Raw genomic sequence first — 22,056 nt, forward strand, 5'->3', positions numbered from 1 at the left:
TCTTCCACGTTACTCCCTTCTTTCCATCACGCTCATAAATCGAAAACCCTCAACAATTCATCTACCCCCCCCAAAAGGAATCCATAGGATAGGTCGTCAGAACTTCTTTGTCTTTATCATAGATAAGGCCTCCATTGTCACCTTACTGTTCCTTCTAATATCACTTTTGCTTCACTTGCATTGCGGGCGTGCAATGCTGTTTTAACATTAAATCATGGCACGCCGCCCAATGCACGTGAAGCAGTAAGTGATAATTAGAGGAAAGAGGCGGTGCATCGAGGAAAGAAAGGGTAGTTTAGTACGTGAAGGAGGGAACACACAAATTATGAAGTGAAATAAAAGGCGGGTACAAAATATTGATTTCTAACCTTTGAATTATAGATCCATCGTGAGATCCATCGTGGCGATGGATCTATAATTCCCCGCCGAAGTTACATTTCTCGGATTTCTTCCGATTGGGGTCCATCCGTGCGGTAATCCGTGGGGAACAGGCTTAGATCCACTGGATCTGCAGCCCAACAGTCCAAAAAATGAAGTGATACCCATTAAATAATAACAAAATAAATATCTTATGAGCCAGCCTAGTTAGCTTAGTTGGTAGTGCGTCTGCCTTGTAAGCGCTAGGCCGCGGGTTCGATTCCCGCCCGGGGCAGATTTTATCCTGATGGGATAATGTTCGTTCTCGGAACGGCTGGCTTTCCTCCTATCCTGTCTTCCTTCTTTCTTCGATTTCGGGACGATAAGACCATAGCAGTTACAGTTCCCTCTGTCAAACCTCTTAAAAAAAAAAAAAAAATCACATAATCGCGAATACAACTGAGGCTTCCAGATTGAATGAAAAGTAAGAAGTGTTACAGTGCATGAGCAACGTTGCCAAATTTACACTCAACATATGCATAGGATAAAAAATATCGCGTTAGATTCATGAATTTCTACGCTTAGGTGCTTATTTGTTCGCACAAGTTCTCAATTCATTTCCCACTGACCTCATTTTAATTGGAATTTTACGAGTAATTAATAGATTTATTTTAAACTCACAGGCGCTCCTAAAGGTAGAAACACACTACTATCACGTCACGTGAGCTCACGTGATGTGATATTGGTGTGTTTCTACCTTTAACCCTTTTCTCCGTCTTTCGTCAGCCCCATTAGCTTGGAGGCTATCACGCCTGGCGTGTAAGCGCTTGGTCGGGTGTTGGGTTCCCGCTCGGGGCAAAGTTTATCCTCAAATCCTCAACAAGATAAGGTTCGTTCTCGGAACGACTGACTTTCTCCTATCCTATCTTCCTTCTCTCTTCAATTTCGTTCCTTCAAACCTCTTTTTTTTCAATTTGAATAAATGAATAAACTCCCGGACACGACTCTGGCTAAACAGACTGCCAAAATGTGACGTTGCACAATTTTGATTAATGTTTAATTACGACGATTCAAAATGAAAGAAAATTATTCTCGTTTTAGAATAACAAAGAAACGTCCGCAGTCTGCACGTGTTAGGAACATGACATGATGTGTTAGGGACATGACATGATGTGTTAGGGACATGACATGATGTGCTTCTGTTATTATGACGGTAAATTTCTGTTACGCTGAGCGCAATTTGATGTAACCATAACCAAACTTCTAGGTAGCCAGCCTAGTTAGCTTGGAAGGGGAGCTCACAAGGAAGACGCGCTACCATCAACCAAGCTAACTGTAGTTGCATTCGATTAGGTATGTGATATTAAATTCAGTCAAACATGGCTGAACCAATGAGATTGTGAGATTTCGCTGTGTTTACGTCCAAAGTGGAATCTCATTGGTTCAGCCATGTTTGACTGAATTAAATTTCACATATTGCCAGCCTAGTTAGCTTGGTTGGTGGCGCGTCTGCCTTGTAAGCGCTAGGCCGCGGGTTCGATTCCCGCCCGGGGCAGATTTTATAATTTTAGGATTATTGAGATATTGGGAAAATCCTACAATGCTGCAGTGAACACCAAGGTTGTGACGTGATAACACAGAGAAACTGCATTTACAATACAACCTTCACTTACCCAATAGTAATGAAACCTTCACTTACCCAATCTCCTATGTCGTCGAGGGGGTGCCTGGTGGGTTCCTGGCAATCCATTGCTAGGATGAGACGCTATGGATGTGGGAGGAGGTGGACACTCGCCCACCGCTACAGAATAGGCGGGGGGAGGTTCGGGATGATAGAACTCGTCATCCAGCATCGAGGGAAGGGTGAGGGAATTCTGTGCCAACCTGGGGAAATGGGAAAGGAGACGTAATGGTAACTTCGAAAAATAGAAGAAAAAAAAAAAACACAAAACTCAAAACAAGAATTCTTTGGTAACTTTTTGGGGTGTATAGGTATAGTTATGCATGTCATCTTTTTGTAGGCATGTAGACATAGGGAGTGAGGGACAGCCCTTTTAATAGCCAAGACTATATCAGGCTTTTATAACACTTTGCTTTATAGCTGAAATTTCAACCATTTTGGCTCTGACATACTTTCAAAGAGTTTAGTGACCAGTTGCGGCGGGAATTGCAAAAGAGGCACTTATTAATAATTAATAGTGTTAAATGCTGTCATAAATAAATTACTTTTTCTTAAAGAGGTTCCTCAGCTTCAAAATAAATCAATATTTTTTTCCTACTTACCTGTGTCTCAACGAGAGAGGAGGCGGATGTACAAAGCCATGCGCATACATCATGCGCAGATTATACAGACGACACGTACACCCCACCGCAATCACAACGAGTAGTGCGCACAGTAGCGCAGCCATGATAGCAGCCGCAATGATGGAATTACGCAGACAATCCTCTTCATCTGATGCATCACCACATTCATCGATACCATTACACCAGCAGGAGCGCGGGATACAGGCTAGATTGTTACCTGGCGATGGAAAAAACAGGATTGGTAATATAGGTATATTAGTTACGATATGTAGTTAGCTGCTCTCAAGAATTTACCTTGGGCCACAGGTCACTCAAAAATTTTGAGAGGTTCAAATAAGTGATGTAGATCAAAAATGGCACTGACCCCAAAAGGCACGGTTTGGCAGTTATTGAGGCCCAAAGTTCCACCATTTAGGACTAAATTGGGAAAAGCTCAAAAGGAGTTAGCCGCTCTCACGACTTTACCTTAAGCCACAGGTCACTCAAATTTTGCAAAGGTTTGCTATTTAAGGACAAATAACTATGTCGTGACGTCCAGGTACAAAATATAACGGTATTTTTTAAATCGATTTACATATCTTACCTGCCTCGGTGGTGTAGTGGTCAAGGCGCTCGCCTGGTAAACAGGAGGGCGTGGGTTCAATCCCAGCCGAGGTATGGAATTTCATCCTCAATATAATTTGAGAATTTGACCACAGTAATAGTATTAACCTACTGCTGGAGTAAAGGGACTTTTCAGTCCTATGCGAGCAGTATAAATAAGCACTATTATTATTATCTTAGGATGTAGAAGTCGTAGAAGAAAGAGAAAAATCCAGAGTTCCTTGTTTTTTCCCCCCTTAATCTTCAACGTGAAAAACTCACCTAAACAATAGCATAAGGTCTATTTCTGTACCTACATATCATGTTTTAATGCCCTTAAACTTACATCTTCTGTCTTCTTCACGAGGACACTCGGTATGGGCAGATATCAAGTCACAGTTCTTTTCATCCGACCCGTCAGCACAATCAAACCTCCCATTACACCACATATCGTTAGGAATACACTGGGAGTTACTGCAACGCTTATCACTCGACCGAGGACATGCTTGGGACAACTGGAATAACATAAAACACAGAGGGTCATTAGTAAGTAATAACCTTCTTGGCCGATGGAGTTTTAGATACACTACAATAGGTACCTACTCACTCCAGAGGTCCAGGTTCAAATCAATAATTACCGGCAGTCCATTTTTTTTTTTTTTTTTTTTTTTATCGGCAGATGATCGTCCGAAAAAGACATATCATGTAAATTAAAATACATTTTCAATCTTTTTATTCTTGTACTTAAAACTTGTACTTGTACTTGAAAAAATAATAAAATAAACAAAACACCAAACAAAAATTAGAAATATACAAGGAGCTCAACCTCCATGGAAATATGTATACCTACCAAAATATGTAGGTACCTACAGTATTTTTTTCGTTTTTTTTTTTTCCCTTGTTGTAGGTTGTATGTTCAAAATGAGGAAGTAATGGAGCGAACTTGGGATTGGCGAGCAAAACCCTGACACTAGCACTGAGGGTTTGACAAGTCCTTTTGGAACTTAACCAATCCGGGATTTCAAGTTGTTTAGAACCGGCCATAAATCTATACCTTTAACCTCCTGACGCCCGAGGAAAATTTGCTTGTGTAGTAATAAACGCCCGACGTCCACACGTGTGGACACACTCTTTGTAGTCGTAGGGCCGGCACCATACTCTTAGTTTGAACTCGGTTTAGGTTTAACTCTTAAATTTAGAAATCTGATACGACAAAATGTTTGAAATCAACCAGTCAAATTACTTCATCCAAGAGTAACTTTTTTCTTGAAGAGATTTGACAGAGGGAATTGTAACTGTTAAGGTAGTATTGTCCCGAAATCGAAGAGAGAAGAAAGACAGGATAGGAGAAAACCAGTGGTTCCGAGAACAAACAATATCAGTTCAGGATAAAATCCTTCCCGGGCGGGAATCGAACCCGCGGCCTAGCGCTTACAAGGTAGACGCGCTACCAACCGAGCTAACTGGGCTGGCTCACAATTTAAATTTAGATACTCACACTCTCAAGCATACTATCCGGACACATCCACTCATCACTACCATCTTCACAATCAAATCTCCCGTCACATCGTTGCGACACGAGGAAGCATTCGTTCCGTTTCGTGATACATCGGATGGACGCCGAACACTCCCGATGACACCCGAGCTCGTCTAAACCATCCACACAGTCGATGTGATCGTCACATCGCTTGTCTAGACCTATGGGCTCGCCCTTGATGGACTTGCAGATGGCTGAGGGGAGGAGAAGAAAGAAATATTACTGACAAAGAAGAAAGGAAGAAGGGGGGATGAGATGAATTCCTCTCATCCTTAGGTCTTTTCTTTTAAATTGTCACTGATAGGTAAGTACATGTATTAATTTTCAACCCTTCAAATATACGAGACCTTTTTTAGACTGCTGGGGTAAAGGGACTTTTTTTAAAAGAGGTTTGACAGAGGGAACTGTAACTGCTATGGTCTTATCGTCCCGAAATCGAACCCGCGGCCTAGCGCTTAAAAGGCAGACGCACTACGAATTGAGCTAATTAGGCTGGCAAAGGGACTTTTAATCTTATTCGGGCAGGATAAACAAGGTAAGTATATACTATTCTATTCATACACAATGCCCGTATTATTACAGCTAAGAGCTACACATATTTTGGCAGCTGATGCTGGGTTCTACACATTTCTGAACATCAACAACATGATGTTCCGTTCCAGCAACATCATGCTTTCTACACATTTCTGAATCCCGGAATTGTAAGCTCAAATTCTCGCGAGTGTTGCGTTCACGAGTAGGTACGTTCTACACATAATTTCAAAAATCGACGAGTACTTTGGGAACGAAGACCGAATCCACCAAGTTCCAAGTTTAGAAACTTGAATTCAAATCCGGATATCCCATTTAAATTCCGGATTTGCATTTCGGATATCGGGATTCAAATCCAGATTCTCCAGAGATCCAAAAAGTCCGGAGTTTAGCACTACTTACAACAATGCATCTCATCGGAACCATCTTTACAATCAAGCACGCCATTACAATGTTGTTCCTTGGTATAGGTCTCCCCCGACCCACACTGCAGGGACAGCACTACGGGGAGGGTACCGGTGTGACAATGTTTCTCATCTTTCATGTTATCACAGTCGGCTACTGAGTCACAGGCCTGGGTTCGATTATCATAGCACTGAACATCAGGGTAGATCCCACACATGACTTTGCCTTGGGACTGACACCATTCTGGAAATAGAGTTGAGAGTTATACAGGTTAACATGAGGTGAACAATGAACATTCTCAAAGTAGGTGTACCTACTCCTGTGGTAGCAAAGGTAGATGCACTCTTGCTATCATTGAATAGATCACATTTCATCACTTTCATATTTTATAAGGTAGGTACTGTTCAAAAGAGACTAGATTTTTTTTTTTTTTTTTTTTTTTTTTTTTTTTAAAATTCCAGATTCTAAACCTTGATTGAATTTTTTGATAAACGGTATGGGAAAAAAACTACACCCTCCCAATAACCAGACAAGCACCAAAACAACTATGCTACCAAGGCAGATTTTTTAATACAATAGGGATTGGGAACTGGGAGCCATCCCAATAGTTCTAGTAAAAACTCACCATAACAGTTGTGCTCATCTGACTTGTCCGCACAATCTGCTTTGTTATCACATCTAAACTTGTTCTCCAGACAAGCACCATTACCGCATTGAAACTGAGATGGATCACAACTGGAGCTATTCACTGCAATGGACAGAAAAGATATGTAGAAAGTATATTTCATTGCATATTTTTTCCAATGTTCTTTTGTAGGTAATTTTCTTCAGTTCTTGTTTGTTTTGACAGAAAAGATATGTAGAAAGTATATTTCATTGCATATTTTTTCCAATGTTCTTTTGTAGGTAATTTTCTTCAGTTCTTGTTTGTTTAACAGTCACTAAGTAGGTACCTAAGTTGGCAGGAAATCACAATAATATTGATAGACAAAGACAGTACCTACCTACTTACCTAAAACATACTGATAAAAGGAATAACATTGAAAGAAGCCTCTCCAAACAAATTAAATTTACAGGTACCTACCTATTTTGATGCTTCAAATCACTAAAGTGACATAAGATCTATGTAATTTTTCCTTATGGTGCATTTCCCCTCACTTGGCATGATGTTTCCATCTATTCAAACAGAAACAAATCATGCCAACTAAGTGGAAAAGCACCTTTAGGTACAGTATATTTGGTTAAGAAGATCCTTCCTTTCATTTAACTTACCCAACCTGTATTCAAGTCGAAAGCCTCGTTTCAGGCTGGAGAATGAAGTTTTGAACTTGATTGTTGTTTCCCTTGCATGTGGTGCCACAGAATAGAAGTCATACTTTATCAGATTGACTGCATCGCCACAGTAGTGTCGTGTGCCAACACCCCCTGGAGCAGGAACGGAGACGTAATTCTTTTTACAGCAAGAGGAGTGGGGAGCCTTGTTTGAACAGTCACTGTCCAGATCAAGGTTAAGATCATGGAACCTGGAAACAAGCAGTGTAACACACTATTGTTATCAGCTAAGAGTTGACAAACCTATAATTATCAGCTAAGAGATGACAAACCTATATTAACCAGCTAAGAGTTGGCAAACCTATATATTTATCAGCTGAGTTACACTGCTATTAGATGACCAGAAAATCAAGGAAAGATTACACCACCATTTTTTTTAATAGGTTATTTTTTAAAAAAGCATGGACATATTTAAAACTAATTGTCAGTAGGCAGACTTTGTAACCATACTGTGGAATTTCCCCTACAGTGCAGGTAATGATCTAATGATCTACTTGCCAGGAACTCACTTCAATTGCAATGTTGTATTGGGAGGGGTAGGTATGATCCAATGACAACTAAGTCCACTCTTGTAGTGCATGGGATATCCAGGGCTTGTAATGATGCCAGAAATTCCTGGCAGCTTTAATTCTCCACAGGATACCACATGTGCATTGATCAGTTTACTTGTACCTGTAGGACAAACAATAAAAGAAATAATTTTTTGTATACCTAGATATAGGTATCTACAAACAATTTATATAAATAAATACAAGTTGACACTTGAAATACATCTATAATCCCTCTCAAAACAAATCTTGACCTTGAAAATAATCAGAGAACAAGCAGTGTCCAAGCATACCTAATCCAAGGTCACTGAATGTTCAAACATTAACCTATAGACTTGGGCCTAACAAAATTGGCTGAATGTCGGTTTTCATGAGGGCTAAATAAACATTTTTACTATCCTCATTACAAGATAATTAATATAATTTTGAAGGTCTTCACTTCATTGGTTTATGAATAGGCAGGTACTTACCGACTAAAAGTACCCACACAAATGCTAACAAATTCATTATTCCAGTGGTTGGCCTGAAAAACACAAAGGAAAAAAAATACCATAAGTATGTACATAATTTACTCTGGGGTCTACCATTTCATGTTTAGGTGCCAATCCTCAACAGATGGATTACGAGAGACCAGAAACTAACATCTTTGAATTTTTGCTGAGAATACACTTTCAATTTTTTTAATGGTGGGAATTGGACCCAGGACTTTTATTCCACATGACAAACAAATGTGTTACTAGGTACTTAATCAACCATATCCCTACACACAAATCCGGGATTTGCGAATCCCGGCAACTTGGGATTTGGTTTGTGAGCGTTCTACACAATGTTCTGAAAGTTTTTCAAACGTTACTTTGTTTTTAACTTGGCAACAAAGGAAAATTCAATTGGAAACATTGAATTTTTGTTTTGATGGCATTTTTTCCGTGATTTTTTCCCTCCACTTGTGATTTTTACTGGGATTTTTTTTACGTGGAAGGGAGAGATTTTTAATATACCAAATGTATGAATAAATATACCTATTACTAATTATTCACATTTCAAATGTCTTTGTGACCGAGTGGTGTAGTTGTTTGCTTGCAATAGGTACTTAAATACTATTTTGGGTTCAAGCCCCCAATCTGACTCCTCTTTTTTCCACTTTCATAAGTTATACCTTATTATTATTGCTATTGCATGTGGAGTTACATCTTCTGAGAAAATTTTCTGCTGAAAGGCAGTTGACATTTTTTTTATTATTATTATTATTATTATTATTATTTTTTTTTTTTTTTTTTTTTTTTTTTTTTTTTTTTAGATAGGACTGTAGTTAACGGCTGAAGTTGACTAACTGTCCCAAACCAACGGCAGATGATCGTCCGAAAAAGACATATCATGTAAATTAAAATACATTTTCAATCTTTTTATTCTTGTACTTAAAACTTGTACTTGTACTTGAAAAAATAATAAAATAAACAAAACACCAAACAAAAATTAGAAATATACAAGGAGCTCAACCTCCATGGAAATATGTATACCTACCAAAATATGTAGGTACCTACAGTATTTTTTTCGTTTTTTTTTTCCCTTGTTGTAGGTTGTACCTTCAAAATGAGGAAGTAATGGAGCAAACTTGGGATTGGCGAGCAAAACCCTGACACTAGCACTGAGGGTTTGACAAGTCCTTTTGGAACTTAACCAATCCGGGATTTCAAGTTGTTTAGAACCGGCCATAAATCTATACCTATAAGGTGTTTCATGCATCAAAAGAAAGTCAAAATCAGACTTTCAGTGTACACCCAGGTGTAACTCAAATAATCAATCTGTTTGATCTACTCTTTGCTGTCTATTTCTAGTTTGATAGACTCCTTTATCACCAAATAAGAATATCACTGATTAATAGAACATACCTGAATGGAAAATGATTTTTCTCCTGATTAGTTCAGATAGTTGAGTTGAGATCACACAGACCACCCCCTTCTTGTGTTCTTCAAGCATTCAAAATTGGGGTGCTAACATCATGATCCGACTACAGTACACAAAACTTACAGGACTAGAATGAACTGAAAATAGTCAAATAGTGAACGAGAAGGTTTTCCACAAAGCCTTTGGCCATTTATTTTAGCTTTCCCAGCCTTTAGCCTTTATTGAATTTGAAAAAAAAACCAGAATACCAGATCCATGAAAAAAAAATCAACAAAAAAAATGAAAGTTGATCTTTGGGAAGTGAGCTTTTTCTTTTCTAATCAGCTGACTACTAGATACGGTTAAATTGAGATCTCTTTTCAAAAATTCCCTCTGTTGAGATTTTTTTTTGGTCCGGGTTGTCCGGGTTTTCTGAGCATTCTCGGTACATCGGCACAAGCCACAAGAGGCCTGTTTTTTATTCTGATGTAACTGATGTGAGCATCAACATTTGAATTTTTTGTGTTTTATTTTCACTTCCCCACCCTGGCATCATGTTCCCCTACAATAACATTTGCTTCCCCTCAAATGCTAACTGATGTAGACTGATGTGACTCCGGACTTGCATCTGGTTTGACATTTGCGCTGTTTTTGAAACAGCGCGGAATAAATTGAAAGTTCATTATTCTTCCACTAGGGTTGCAGAGGTGTTTCCAAAAAATTCATCCCCACTCTGATGTGAGCATGATGTAAGAAGATGCGAGCATCTTCTTACATCATGTAGCATCATAAAATAAAATAGCCTTAAAGTAATCTGTGCTCATGCCTCTTTGGATTCCGGTGGGTGTGCGATTTTTCAAATGCGCGCGCATGATGGCCGCTGCACCAGAAAACAGCAGACAGCAGCACCATCGTTTATTTTTGAAGAAGAAAAAAATTGGATTCTGGATTTCAGATTACTGAACAAGAAAATAAATAATAAAATGATATAACTTTCGAAGTGGACCTTTCTTTTATATTAAATTGTGATATTTAGGATCAATCATGAAAATGTTGAAATCTGGACTGATCACTTTGTGTTCCGTGCTTGTCACAGGTAAGCAAATCAATATCTTTCTTATCAGAGCTAGTGATAAGGACAACACCCAACCCTTCCTACCTTGGAACAAAACTACACCCTGTTGGTAATTGGTTTACCATAGTCCATACTTCTAAAGGAGATTAAATTGTGTCAAGCAAGAATGAGTGTCATGAATGTTGCCTGATAAACATATGTAGATCACTTGCTAAGATTTTACAACTTAACTTGAACTACCTATTTTCAGATATTTATCTAAAGTCCAATACACTAACCATTACATCACTGCATTCATTACTTTCTACCTATTTATTATTGTATTTCTTTTTATTTCAGTAAGGGCTAATGAGTTTTCAATCCTGCACACCCCAGAAGCTATTGAATTCCAACCATCTAGCACAATTGACTTGCGTACAGTGAAAGATGTGTTCACTGCAGCTCTTGGAATCAGTGTCAAGCAAGACCACAGATGGTCCGGTATGGACATCAAGAACCCATTTGAAACCACAGAAGCTGTTGTGTCCTTCATCATCCCAGGATTATCTTCTCTAAACTTCCTACATGCCCATGATTATGATTTGCTTATCAATGATAACACTGATAATGTCTATGACTCTCTTCTCAATTTGATTTCACACAAGTATGCAGCCAACAATCAGACCACTGTGAAGGTCACATTCAAGAGTTCTGAACCTGAGGTAATTATTAAATAAAACCAAAATAAAATAGCAAACTTTACTTAAATCATTATATCAATGGCATCCTTTAATAAGTGCTGTTTCTATAATAATTATAGAATAGTTTAGTTTGGTCATTTCTGGGTTGTTCAGACAGTTTGGTGAATTGGATAAAAAGAAAAGCCAACTTAAGAAGGGGTCAAAGTTGGTGGAGGAATAAGGTCTTGGTCCTTGTTTTTGTGTCAGAGCTCCTCAATCATTATTTTAACATTTTCCTTATGTTTTCTTTCCCAGATGGAGTCCGGCAAAATTTCGCCACTTCGTGAGCATTATTTTATTGGAGCGTTAACCTTACGTGTTTTACGATTCTCTGTATCCGAAAATAAATCCTCTCTCATCATATTCATGATGATATCACAGACAAAACACATCTGTTTTTAACGGAAGCTTCCCAGACCTGCGGATTACCTATTAGGTATGAATGTTTGAGTTTTTTTTTACCTTAACCTATTTACCTACAGGGAAAAATCTTGATTGGGAGACCTTATAAACTGGTTTGCACAACCTGAGTTGTATTCGATTATGTGAAATAAAAGTCAGTCAAACATGGCTGAACCAATGGTACCTATAAGTTAGTTCGGTATGTAGTTATACTTACCTTAATATTGTTTGGTAACTCCTAGAAATACTCGGTCCAAAATGAAAAACCAAAACACCAATACCTTCCTCAGCACAAAATGCTCACTTCACAGTCACACCAAATTACTTCTTGTCAGCTTTTTTGGGATTTGGAGAACCTCGAAAATTTCCAACCTTCCTCTTCTCTGTCTCAGCCTTCCTCTTCTCTGTCTCAACCTTCCTCTTCTCTGTCTCAGCCTTCCTCTTCTCTGTCTCAACCTTCCTCTTCTCTGTCTCAACCTTCCTCTTCTCTTTCTCAACCTTCCTCTTCTCAAACCCCAACCTCACAAACTTCCAAATATGCTAAACAAAAAGAGCAGCAACAAAAGCTGCTAGTTGAGAGTGTAGGGCTCCAACGGCAGACCGTGACCATGTTGGAGAAACTGATAGCTTCCAGAGATGAAGATAGACAGCATAGGTCAGAAATGGTCAAGGAGTCACAAAAAAGGCATAATGCCATGATGGCCATGTTGGAAAGAGTCATGGCACCTGCAGGAAGAAACAAGAGAAAAAAGAAGCGCTCAACAAGCTCTGACGAATCATCATAATGTTGATTCAGAGCTAAATATAAATTGAGGGGGTTAGAATCTAAGGAGTAGGTACCTCTCACATTAATCAATATCAATCAATCAATCAATCAATCAATCAATATATTTTATTGTGGATGTATACATGGTATGTTCATTAAGTTAATTTCGAGTAATTCAAGTTCAAAGGTTTTTGATAGCAAGTCCAATTGCGAAATATTTTTAAACCACCAAATAAATAGCACCTTGGGATGGATAAATTTTTGATTCTTTTTGCTAAGTACTAAAATCAAGTCTCCTCTTTCACGTGGTATAACTCATTTTCTAAAATAAAAAAAGTGCTTGTACCTACTCATTGGCTTCTAACCCTCTCAATTGTTGTACCTAGGAATATTAAGTTTTATTCCATCGAACATTATTATTATTTTTATTTTATTTTTTTTTTTATTATTATTATTATTTTTTTTCAGTAAGTTTCAAAGAACATTAGTTAATTATTTAATGTTGGCACACTCTAATAAATATTAATAAAAAAGTATTATAACTGTTTAAATTTATTTTCTGTATTTACATGTAAATAAATACAGGGTGCGCCAGAAAAACACTGACAATGGCTCAGGGTAGGTGGATCTCATCATTTCCAATAAGGTTCTGTGGGTCATTTTCAGAAATAGAATAGCCAATAAGGTTCTCAGGGTAGGTAGACCTTATCATTGGAAATGATGAGGTCTACCTACCCTGAGCCGTTGTCAGTGTTTTTCTGGCGCACCCTGTATAAAAATTAGTTCTCTTTGTACATATTTTAATTTTTTATTGCTTATTTTCCCGTGTTTGAAAAAGGGTAATATTCCTCACTGGCCATTTCGATCATGTTCAGATTTGATGGAAATTCTTTGCTAGAATATTTGAATCCTGTGACTAATATCTTCTAGCTCTTTGAATATACAGCTCATCTCTTATTCTGTTCCTTTTCTGTTTTGCCAAGTTATATTCCACCTCATTTGACCGTCCTAAAATTGAAACAAAAGTTACTCAATAATAATAATAAAAGTGTTATTACAAAATGCTCTTACTGCTTGTAAGAGTTCCACATTGAAATTTGTTAATTTGTGGGGTTAATACCTTCGGTATTCTCTGCCACCCTACCCTTGGTGAGAAGTTATAAACGTTTCACCAAGGGTGGGAATGAAGGCTTAAGTATCCAATCAATACATAAACAATGTCCTAAAAAAAATATATATACAAAATAATAATTATAATTAAACCCCATAATCCTAATGAATTTGTTCTCCCAGGGAAGGTAAAGTAAAAGTGGGCTTACTTAGTGTGGGGGGCACATTGTGGTGTATGGGGGTTTCTTCATGAGTTTCTTCTAAAATGTCACCTTCTAAGCACTAAGCACTATTATTCCTCGCTATCCTTGTCCTTCTATCTTCCATTTTGAGAGACGATATTAAATTTAAGACCTTCGTTGTTACAATCGCCCCTCATTTTTCTTAAAAAAAAAAATCAAGATAAAGAATTGTGCTGTAACCCAATGTAATCAGCGTGCGCCCCTGTTCAAATTTTACTTACTCCGATTTTATAAATAGAATTTTCTTTGTACAGAAATTTCTAATGAGAAATCAACTCCACATAATATTAAGGAGAAAACAACACGTAATACCAGCAAGCAGCAAGGTATAATTGAACATGAGAACAGATTTAAATATTGCACCATAATTACATGATATTTTATAATTACATAATAATTATTTTATCGTGTCAATTTGGAGTCATACTTCGGTTTTAGACACGCTTCTAATAGGTTTGACGTAATTTTGGACACAATAACATAAAAGTTAATTAGATCATAACAGGCACCTAGACAGTATCCTACACAATAAATGTCGTCAATGAACTATTTCATCGGCAAAAGCAAGTTGAATGCATCATTTCCCGATGAACTACTGCAACGTTAAGCAACGTTCTGGTTAACATTCGTTAGGTTTTGAGTTCAATACTTGGAGTTGGAAACAACTTTATCCTAAACAGATATAAGGTTCGTTCCCGGAACGGCTAGCTTTCTGCCTTCCTCCGTATTTCTCTGAATTCGTGACAAAAAGACCTCCAATATTTTCCAAACGGGATACTTTGTCAAGTAGCATTATAACTAGAGGTGGAATTGAATATACCATGTCTTCACTTGAACTTAGACTATTTGAGATTGTATATTTATAATAGATACATAGGGTTACTATACAAAGATTACAAATTATACAATGGTTGACATGTTTCGCACATCTCCTGATGGCATTTCTGAACAACTGTTCTGAAAATGCCATGAGGAGATGTGCGAACCATGTCAACCATTGTATAATTTAATTTGTAATCTTTGTATAGTAACCCTATGTATCTATTATAAATATACTATCTCAAATAGTCCAAGATCTCAAATAGTCCAAGTCAAGTGAAGACATAGTATATTCAATTCAACCTCTAGTTAAAAAGTCCTCCGCCAGTTTCCTCTATCAAACCTTTTCTTAACTTCAGAGTATAGAAAAAAAAAACCTTAAAGAAAAGTAGTTCAGAATGGTTGAAAGAAAAACTATCCGCTTCATGATAGAAGAGAAAATAAATTGCAAGATTTTATTTTCAGGATAAATAATAATATCAAAAGATGAAATAATAGATATTGACTGTTAGATCAATAACAAACACAATTAGATAAAATATTTAATGCTAAGTAGCCTCATCATAGGTAGGTATGTACCTACATTATAAAAAAAAAAAAAAAGATACCGACTGACTTTTGAACTTCTTCAATAGACAATTTTTCCATTAAGTTGGAACAAAATGTTTAGAAGTATTTTTTCAAGACTTTCAACAATGGGTGTCAGATATCAGTGTACAGGCCCAAGTGTTTTATTATTATTTTTTCTCACTCAAGTGTACATATTGCATAACTTAACATTAGTACCAACTACCAACCTACAATACCAAGTTTCAGTGTTCTGTCAAGTAAGATTTGGTTGAGAAAGCCTTTGAACACAAATCACATTTATATCTGATACCCTGGTGTAGTTTCATAACCATTATGTCTGTTTATTATTAAAAAAATTAACAAATAATATTATCTAAATCTAACCAGTTCAAGGAATTTTTAGTCATTTTTTCTTCTAATTCTTCAACAACTGGTGGTTTAGGTGGTGAAACTTTATGTACAGATCAAGAACAACATGTTCTCTCTATTTAATGACCAAGTTCACAATGCTGTCACGAAACATATGGACACATTTTTTTGGTATGAGGAGTGAGAGATGGAATTGAAGAGCAAACAGCTCTATCCCAAAAGTCAATAGAATACATGTGTTAATGCACGGGTGTTTTACCCATGTCATTTAGGGAAACTGTGCTCTAAACAACATCATTGTTCTTATGACAATATTATATTACAAGACAAATACCAGACTTTTTTTTCTTAATATTAATAAGAAATCTTAAACAGTACCTACACCATGCCTTTACATCAGGTAGGAGGTACAATTTTTACCAATCAAGTCTCACAACACACCCTTGCAGTAACACAAAATGTCTTTAACTCTCAACAAAGTTACACAATATAAAAAATAACAGGTATGATACAACAAACATCACAAGTTTCCAAACCTCAGAATGGTTTCTTTTGCTCGGGCCAGTTATTTAAACTTAGATGAGCAGTCTCTCTATCTGTTGCTGAATGGCTTGGATCTGTGGCTTCAGTTGTGATCCCTCATCTACGGTTACCGAACATGCAATGATTGGCCTTGACACTCCACATGCTCTGCCCAGTGCTGTTGAAGAAAGAGGGAATTAAGATTAGCATTTAACAATGTAGAAATGAACTTTTAGCTGATGTACTTGATGATCTTGTTCATGTTTAAAAATGGCATTAATATAACAATGAACTCTGAAACCCAATAGAAATGCACTAGGGTGAACCGGAGATTCTGGTTCAAGACCTTCCCCCCCCCCCAAATTTATTTATAGAAAATTAAGATGTAGGTACTCAGCCTTGTAAATCCAATATATAAAAATGAATATTTGTGTGTTTGTACAAACTTTATGCCTGGCCAAACTGCTCATCCAATTGATATGAAACTTTGTGAACTTATTGCTTGCACTCCCATAAAGGTTATAGACTATTTTCCGGTTCATTTTTATTAAGCTACACCAAGCAAGACCACTAAATGGGTAAGTGACATGAATGGCCATCCCTTGAGGATTTCGGCTAGTACTAAATACAACCAAGAAACTCCTGATAATGATGAGAACTGTAAAACTTGCCAGGTATGCTGTTGAGACAGCAATTAAATATTGCACTAAAAACAATACTAACCTTGCTTAGATCTGACAAATACATATGGAACATTCTTATCTTCACAGAGGAGAGGTAAGTGGAGTACAATTTCAAGAGGTTCGGCATCTGCAGCCAGAACAATGAATTCTGAAAGTCCTCTGTTCAAAGTTTTAGTAGCTTCATTGGCACCTTTACGCAACTGTTTGTAATTCAAAGCCTGTTGTACCAAACTGAGAATCTTGGTTGTCAATGCTGTGTCAGCTAGTGGGTAAGCTTTGGGGTTAACGGCTGGCTCTTCGTTAGTCTGGAAATAGAGAAAAGTAGACATGAGTTCACAGATTCAGCAGGTTGAGGTTAGATGCAAGGGAAGCACCTAACCATTTTCCTTTTTATTATTGGCCTAGTACTATAGTTACACCTAAAATGGGTCTAGTTATAAATACTATGGGGTCTAATTACACCCAAACACATGTTTTACTATTCACTCCTTATTAGTCTGATTGAGTATGGTGTGGTCTTTTCGCGTATTTTATTTTGTGGCAACGTTGGAAAAAAGTGAAAATTTTTCCATTTCGTCCATTTTTTGTATTTTATTATTCACTTCCCCTACCGTGGAGCTTTTTTCCTTCCCGCACCAGTAGATTTTAGGTGCTTCTGATGGTCCCTGAAGCTTCGCATCAGGTTGTCCCATTTTACCTTGCATCGTTTGCCTCCTTCCGTGATTGATGTGACCCCTGGCATTGGAAATCCTTTTTCCACTAATTTCTCAGCAATGATACCCCAGGCTTTAGCATGTGCCATTGATCCTGAAACAAAAGATAAAGTAACCAATGGTATTAAAATAAAAGAAAAAATATTTATATATATTAATAATAATAATTGGTCAAGATAGAAATAACCAAGTTCTTCATTCTGTAGGTATGTTGTAATTTAAGTACCTATACAAAATTGCCACAAGTTTAAGATGGAAGAACTCCATTATTGGGTTACTTATTTTATTTAGGGTGTTGGAATGTTATATTATGGTGTTCAGCTTCCCGCTATAGAGTTTACTATTAGAGTGCCGGAACCCAGTCACCCGATTGGGCTTCCGGCACCCTTTTTTTTTTCTCAGTGCATAATCGCGAATACGATTGAATGAAAAGTAAGAAGTGTTACAGTGCATGAGCAACGTTGCCAAATTTACATTCAACATATGCATAAGATAAAAAATATCGCGTTAGATTCATGAATTTCTATGCTTAGGTGCTTATTTGTTCGCACAAGTTCTCAATTCATTTCCCACTGACCTCATTTTAATTGGAATTTTACGAGTAACTAATAGATTTATTTTAAACTCACAGGCGCTCCTAAAGGTAGAAACACACTCCTATCACGTCACGTGAGCTCACGTGATGTGCGGGTAGTGTAGCTATCGTGAACGAAATCATTTACTAAATATTATACGATGGGAAAATTTTGAATCATATCTTTCTGACTTCCCATGAGTTCACGTGATGTGATATTGGTGTGTGTGTCTACCTTTAACTCTTTTCTCCGTCTTTCGTCAGCCTATGGCCGGCCATACACGATGAGTTTTATCTCATGAGATTTAACTCATGAGATAAATCTCATCTGATGCGATACCACACACGATGAGTTTTATTAAGCTTCTACGAATCTACGAAAGTCCTTGGTTGGCCCTAGCATCGAATGTGACGGCACTCACCTGTGTTTCCCTTATCCTCAACATCTCCTTGGTAATCTTGTTCACCTCCTTCAGCGCCCGACAATGCAGCTCCAGGGTTTGTTTCTCCTCCCTCTCCTTCTCCAACTCCTCCTCCATCTTCTCCAGTCTTCTCATCTTCCTAGCGATGTCGGTCAGAGCTTTGTTGCGCGCCTCGCGCTTATTCACCACCTCCGTGTAGAATGACTCCATCTCGGCGCGCTTGCGCTCGAGACGCGCCTAGAATAGAAGAGAAGATATTGTTGAGATTATCACTGAACAAAATACCTACTTATCTATGAACATAGTGCACTTTTATGAAGCGTGCCGGGCGGCGGCGGAGCTTCGAACGTCAAACGTTCGAAGGCTCCGCCGCCGCCCGGCTCCTATACCCCCGGCTGCGGCGTATGACATGCGGGGGGGTGCCTTTTTTTTTTGGGGTTGTTGGTTTGTCCTTTATGCCTGCCTCCGTGCGTATGGGGTGATACATAATCCCGCGTATAGATATATACACCAATTATGAGTGTCGTAATGGTTTTTTTTTTTAGCTACTTCATCTCAACAATTCTCCACTTTCCTGTTCATTTTAAAAAGCTATGTCCACCCACATGTCCTCACGAGGCTGGAGGACTCCCGAGGCTGCCAATGACAGTCCCGAAAAAAAACGCTTCCGACCTCGCGAATCTAAACGGAACTCGGGGTGGCAAAGCCGGTGTGACATACCTACTCGGCACGTAACATTAGCTTTGCTAGTTTGATCGATTTTAATTTATTTTATATCGGGCACTCACAGCTCCAACCAGCTCTGGACGGACAGTCGAATAATTTACTTCCAACGAGGGTCTCTCAGGACAGTGATAGTAAGGCGCTTGGCAGATAACATACCTCACGTGTCTCAGTAGGGTCTGCCATCTCCCCAGCACCATCCTGACTAACAAGCAGTTGTTCTCCAATCTCCTTCACCACCTTCTCTTCAATGTCTCTTTCCACTTGCTCATCCACCATCCTGTCAACATCCTTGTTGGCATAGGCACTGCTGGTGTTGGCACTACTAATGTTGCTGGCATAGGAATCACTGTCGTTGCTGGCATTCAGACTGCTGGTGTTGAAACTGCTAGCACTGTTGGTGTTGGCATTCCTGGTGTTGCTGGCATTGAAACTGCTGGCGCTGGCATAGGAACTTGTATCGTTGCTGGCATAGGAATTGCTGTCTTTGCTGTTGCTGGCTCCGAGATAGTTGGTGTTGGTGATTCCATCTGTGGTCTGATTTAGATCTGAGGTGACGCATGCGTTGACTTGTTCGGCAAAGGGATCGACTGGTGTGCACGGTGTGTTTTCCGTTCCCTGGGGGAGAGGGAAGAGAAATTATTATTAGTAAAAGTATTTATTGTTGTTGTTGTTGTTGTTATAAGGTTTGACAGAGGGAACTGTAACTGCCGAGGTCTTATCGTCCCGAAAGCGAAGCGAGGCTGACAAGATGGGAGAAAGCCAGCCGTTCCGAAACTTATCTGTTTAAGATAGCACGGCTCCTTATCTTTATTTTCACCGAGGCAGGTAAAAAAAGAGAACACAAGCCTAGTGACCTTAGGATAAAGTTCGCCCCCCGCGGGAATCGAACCCGCAACCTATAGACCATACGTACCTCATCCGAAACACAACTGCTCTGTGCAGCCCCCATCTCTCACACAGGACTTCAAGTATTTAGTCTGAAACAGAAACAATAATTCAGATCAATCATAACTTAGATTAAGTGCCTAGGCAAACAACAAACAACTTTTTTTTAAGAGGTTTGACAGAGGGAACTGTAACTGCTAGGGTCTTATCGTCCCGAAATCGAAGAGAGAAGGAGGACAGGATAGGAGAAAAGCAAGCCGTTCCGAGAACGAACATTATCCCATCAGGATAAAATCCGCTCCGGGCGGGAATCGAACCCGCGGCCTAGCGCTTACGAGGCAGAAACATGGCTGAACCAATGGTACCTATAAGTTAGTTCGGTATGTATTAGTTACTTACCTTAATATTGTTTGGTAACTCCTAGAAATACTCGGTCCAAAATGAAAAACCAAAACACCAATACTTTCCTCAGCACAAAATGCTCACTTCACAGTCACACCAAATTACTTCTTGTCAGCTTTTTTGGGATTTGGAGAACCTCGAAAATTTCCAATCACTTTACTAAAATTGGCGTTAAGTCCTTAGTTAAAAGCGTTAAATTAACTCTTTCGGCCTTCGATAAAAATTCATGAAATCAACGAAAATTTCTTGATGATTTCGAAAACTAAATTGAAAATTCCGAAACTAGGGGAACCAAAGGACTTTTAATCACTTTTAATTATAAAATAATCGCAAATTGGAAAAAAAAAAAATAAAAAATATTGAAGTCAAATTTCGACTGTCCCCGGTTGCTCTACGGACACACCAGGTTGGCAAGTTCCAAAACAACTGACGCTGGTTGTGTGTTGTGTGGTCGAAACCGAATCGATTATTCCGTCCCGCGAACACCTCTTTGTGTTTTTATACATAATTATGTAATATAATTTATAATTATAACATACAATTTAGATAATATGTTTGTTTAATTTCTCCTCTTTTTATTACTTTCAATTACTCAATTTCCCTTTTTTTATCGAACAATTCTATTCTATTTACTTTTAATTTCCCTTTTTTATCGAAGAAATCCATTTTTGTTATTTTTCCTTTCTTCCGAGGAAATGCTAACAAATTACACCATTCTGACAATAGAATTAGAAGGGAGACGTGGTTCACACTAGGCGAAGAGGGTAACATTTGGAGAATAGCATCCAGCTTCAATACAATATGCATGATTTCTACTGACGGGCAACAATGTTAGGGTGCAAGCTAAGCCCGTATTGAATTGGGCTGAGCGCATACTCACACGTCCCGAATACGATCCATCTCCGTCCGAAGCATGCACGGTTTGGTCAGCCTAGTTTGCTTGGTTGGTAGCGCGTCTGCCTTGTAAGCGTTAGGCCGCGGATACCACTCACGCATAAAGTTGCTCAAGATTTTTTTTGAAGATGTTTGACAGAGGGAACTGTAACTGCTAAGGTCTTATTGTACCGAAATCGAAGAGAGAGGGAAGACAGGATAGGAGAAAGCCAGCCGTTCCTAGAAAGATTTATTCGTTTAAGATAAAATCCGCCCCGGGCGGGAAACAAACCCGCGGCCGAGCGCTTACAAGGCAGACGCGCTACCAACCAACCTAACTAGGCTGGCTTGCTTTGCTCAACATTAGTGGTCAAAATATAGATTTCGACTTCTGCTCGCAACATAGTAAGTGCCGCCATTGATGGCATAGGTCCAAATTGGCTTCGGTAGTTTGTACACTCGAAATTTGTTTATTCAGAAAGCTACGAGTCTGAGATGAATACTACCGCCAGTGAAATATCTTTCTGCGGTTCTATCCCCGCCCGGGATATTACTATCCTAAACAGACAAGTTCCGTTCTCGGAACGGGTGTCTTCCTGCCTCGGTGGTGTAGTGGTCAAGGCGCTCACCTGGTAAACAGGAGGGCGTGGGTTCAATCCCAGGCGAGGTATGGAATTTTATCCTCAATATAATTTGAGAATTTG

At 38.5% G+C, this 22,056-nt stretch overlaps 5 protein-coding genes across 5 annotated transcripts in view; 1 reads left to right on the plus strand and 4 right to left on the minus strand.

Annotated features, from left to right (window-relative positions):
- The window catches only part of LOC103516132 (putative uncharacterized protein DDB_G0282133), a 24,362-nt gene extending 3,432 nt beyond the window's left edge, over positions 1-20,930 (minus strand). The window contains exons 1-2 of the mRNA XM_008481090.3: positions 20,616-20,930; positions 11,894-12,032 (exon numbers count right to left, since the gene is read on the minus strand). The gene's annotated coding sequence lies outside the window, so the exon portion shown is untranslated. The remainder of the gene's footprint in view (positions 1-11,893; positions 12,033-20,615) is intronic.
- Positions 2,028-9,784, minus strand: LOC103516128 (low-density lipoprotein receptor-related protein 1B-like). The gene is made up of 10 exons (XM_008481081.3): positions 9,486-9,784; positions 8,067-8,119; positions 7,558-7,720; positions 6,989-7,239; positions 6,342-6,464; positions 5,714-5,959; positions 4,742-4,974; positions 3,590-3,758; positions 2,641-2,878; positions 2,028-2,241 (listed from the first exon to the last, which is right to left on the minus strand). The coding sequence occupies exons 2-10, from the start codon at positions 8,101-8,103 to the stop codon at positions 2,049-2,051; spliced, it is 1,653 nt and encodes a 550-aa protein (XP_008479303.1). The 5' UTR covers positions 8,104-8,119; positions 9,486-9,784; the 3' UTR covers positions 2,028-2,048.
- On the plus strand, positions 10,377-12,461 carry LOC103516133 (renin receptor-like). The gene is made up of 4 exons (XM_008481091.3): positions 10,377-10,576; positions 10,895-11,256; positions 11,530-11,557; positions 12,229-12,461. The coding sequence occupies exons 1-4, from the start codon at positions 10,525-10,527 to the stop codon at positions 12,459-12,461; spliced, it is 675 nt and encodes a 224-aa protein (XP_008479313.1). The 5' UTR covers positions 10,377-10,524.
- On the minus strand, positions 15,310-17,230 carry LOC103516126 (NHP2-like protein 1). Its single transcript, XM_008481080.3, has 2 exons — positions 16,798-17,230; positions 15,310-16,252 (listed from the first exon to the last, which is right to left on the minus strand). The coding sequence occupies exons 1-2, from the start codon at positions 17,084-17,086 to the stop codon at positions 16,128-16,130; spliced, it is 414 nt and encodes a 137-aa protein (XP_008479302.1). The 5' UTR covers positions 17,087-17,230; the 3' UTR covers positions 15,310-16,127.
- On the minus strand, positions 18,419-20,622 carry LOC103516134. The gene is made up of 4 exons (XM_026828623.1): positions 20,477-20,622; positions 20,106-20,169; positions 19,349-19,807; positions 18,419-18,703 (listed from the first exon to the last, which is right to left on the minus strand). The coding sequence occupies exons 2-4, from the start codon at positions 20,139-20,141 to the stop codon at positions 18,419-18,421; spliced, it is 780 nt and encodes a 259-aa protein (XP_026684424.1). The 5' UTR covers positions 20,142-20,169; positions 20,477-20,622.
- Positions 20,931-22,056: the final 1,126 nt, after the last annotated feature.

Source organism: Diaphorina citri, unplaced genomic scaffold, assembly GCF_000475195.1.
Source record: "Diaphorina citri unplaced genomic scaffold, Diaci psyllid genome assembly version 1.1 scaffold1493, whole genome shotgun sequence".
NCBI lineage: Eukaryota > Metazoa > Arthropoda > Insecta > Hemiptera > Psyllidae > Diaphorina > Diaphorina citri.

Excerpts from the sequence above, each read along its gene's own strand:
- LOC103516126 (XM_008481080.3), bottom strand. The coding sequence starts at position 17,086 with ATGTCTACTTTTCTCTATTTCCAGACTAACGAAGAGCCAGCCGTTAAC. Across the intron at positions 16,253-16,797 it reads ATTTGTCAGATCTAAGCAAG|CACTGGGCAGAGCATGTGGA; the intron begins GTTAGTATTGTT and ends TTTCTTCAACAG.
- LOC103516128 (XM_008481081.3), bottom strand. The coding sequence starts at position 8,103 with ATGAATTTGTTAGCATTTGTGTGGGTACTTTTAGTCG. Across the intron at positions 3,759-4,741 it reads CGGATAGTATGCTTGAGAGT|TTGTCCCAAGCATGTCCTCG; the intron begins GTGAGTATCTAA and ends ATGTTATTCCAG. Across the intron at positions 2,242-2,640 it reads CCTCTCTCGTTGAGACACAG|GTTGGCACAGAATTCCCTCA; the intron begins GTAAGTAGGAAA and ends CCATTTCCCCAG.
- LOC103516133 (XM_008481091.3), top strand. The coding sequence starts at position 10,525 with ATGAAAATGTTGAAATCTGGACTGATCACTTTGTGTTCCGTGCTTGTC. Across the intron at positions 10,577-10,894 it reads GTGTTCCGTGCTTGTCACAG|TAAGGGCTAATGAGTTTTCA; the intron begins GTAAGCAAATCA and ends TTTTTATTTCAG. Across the intron at positions 11,558-12,228 it reads CGGCAAAATTTCGCCACTTC|AGCAGCAACAAAAGCTGCTA; the intron begins GTGAGCATTATT and ends CTAAACAAAAAG.
- LOC103516134 (XM_026828623.1), bottom strand. The coding sequence starts at position 20,141 with ATGGGGGCTGCACAGAGCAGTTGTGTTTCGGATGAG. Across the intron at positions 19,808-20,105 it reads GCAGTTGTGTTTCGGATGAG|GGAACGGAAAACACACCGTG; the intron begins GTACGTATGGTC and ends CCTCTCCCCCAG. Across the intron at positions 18,704-19,348 it reads ACCCTACTGAGACACGTGAG|GCGCGTCTCGAGCGCAAGCG; the intron begins GTATGTTATCTG and ends CTTCTATTCTAG.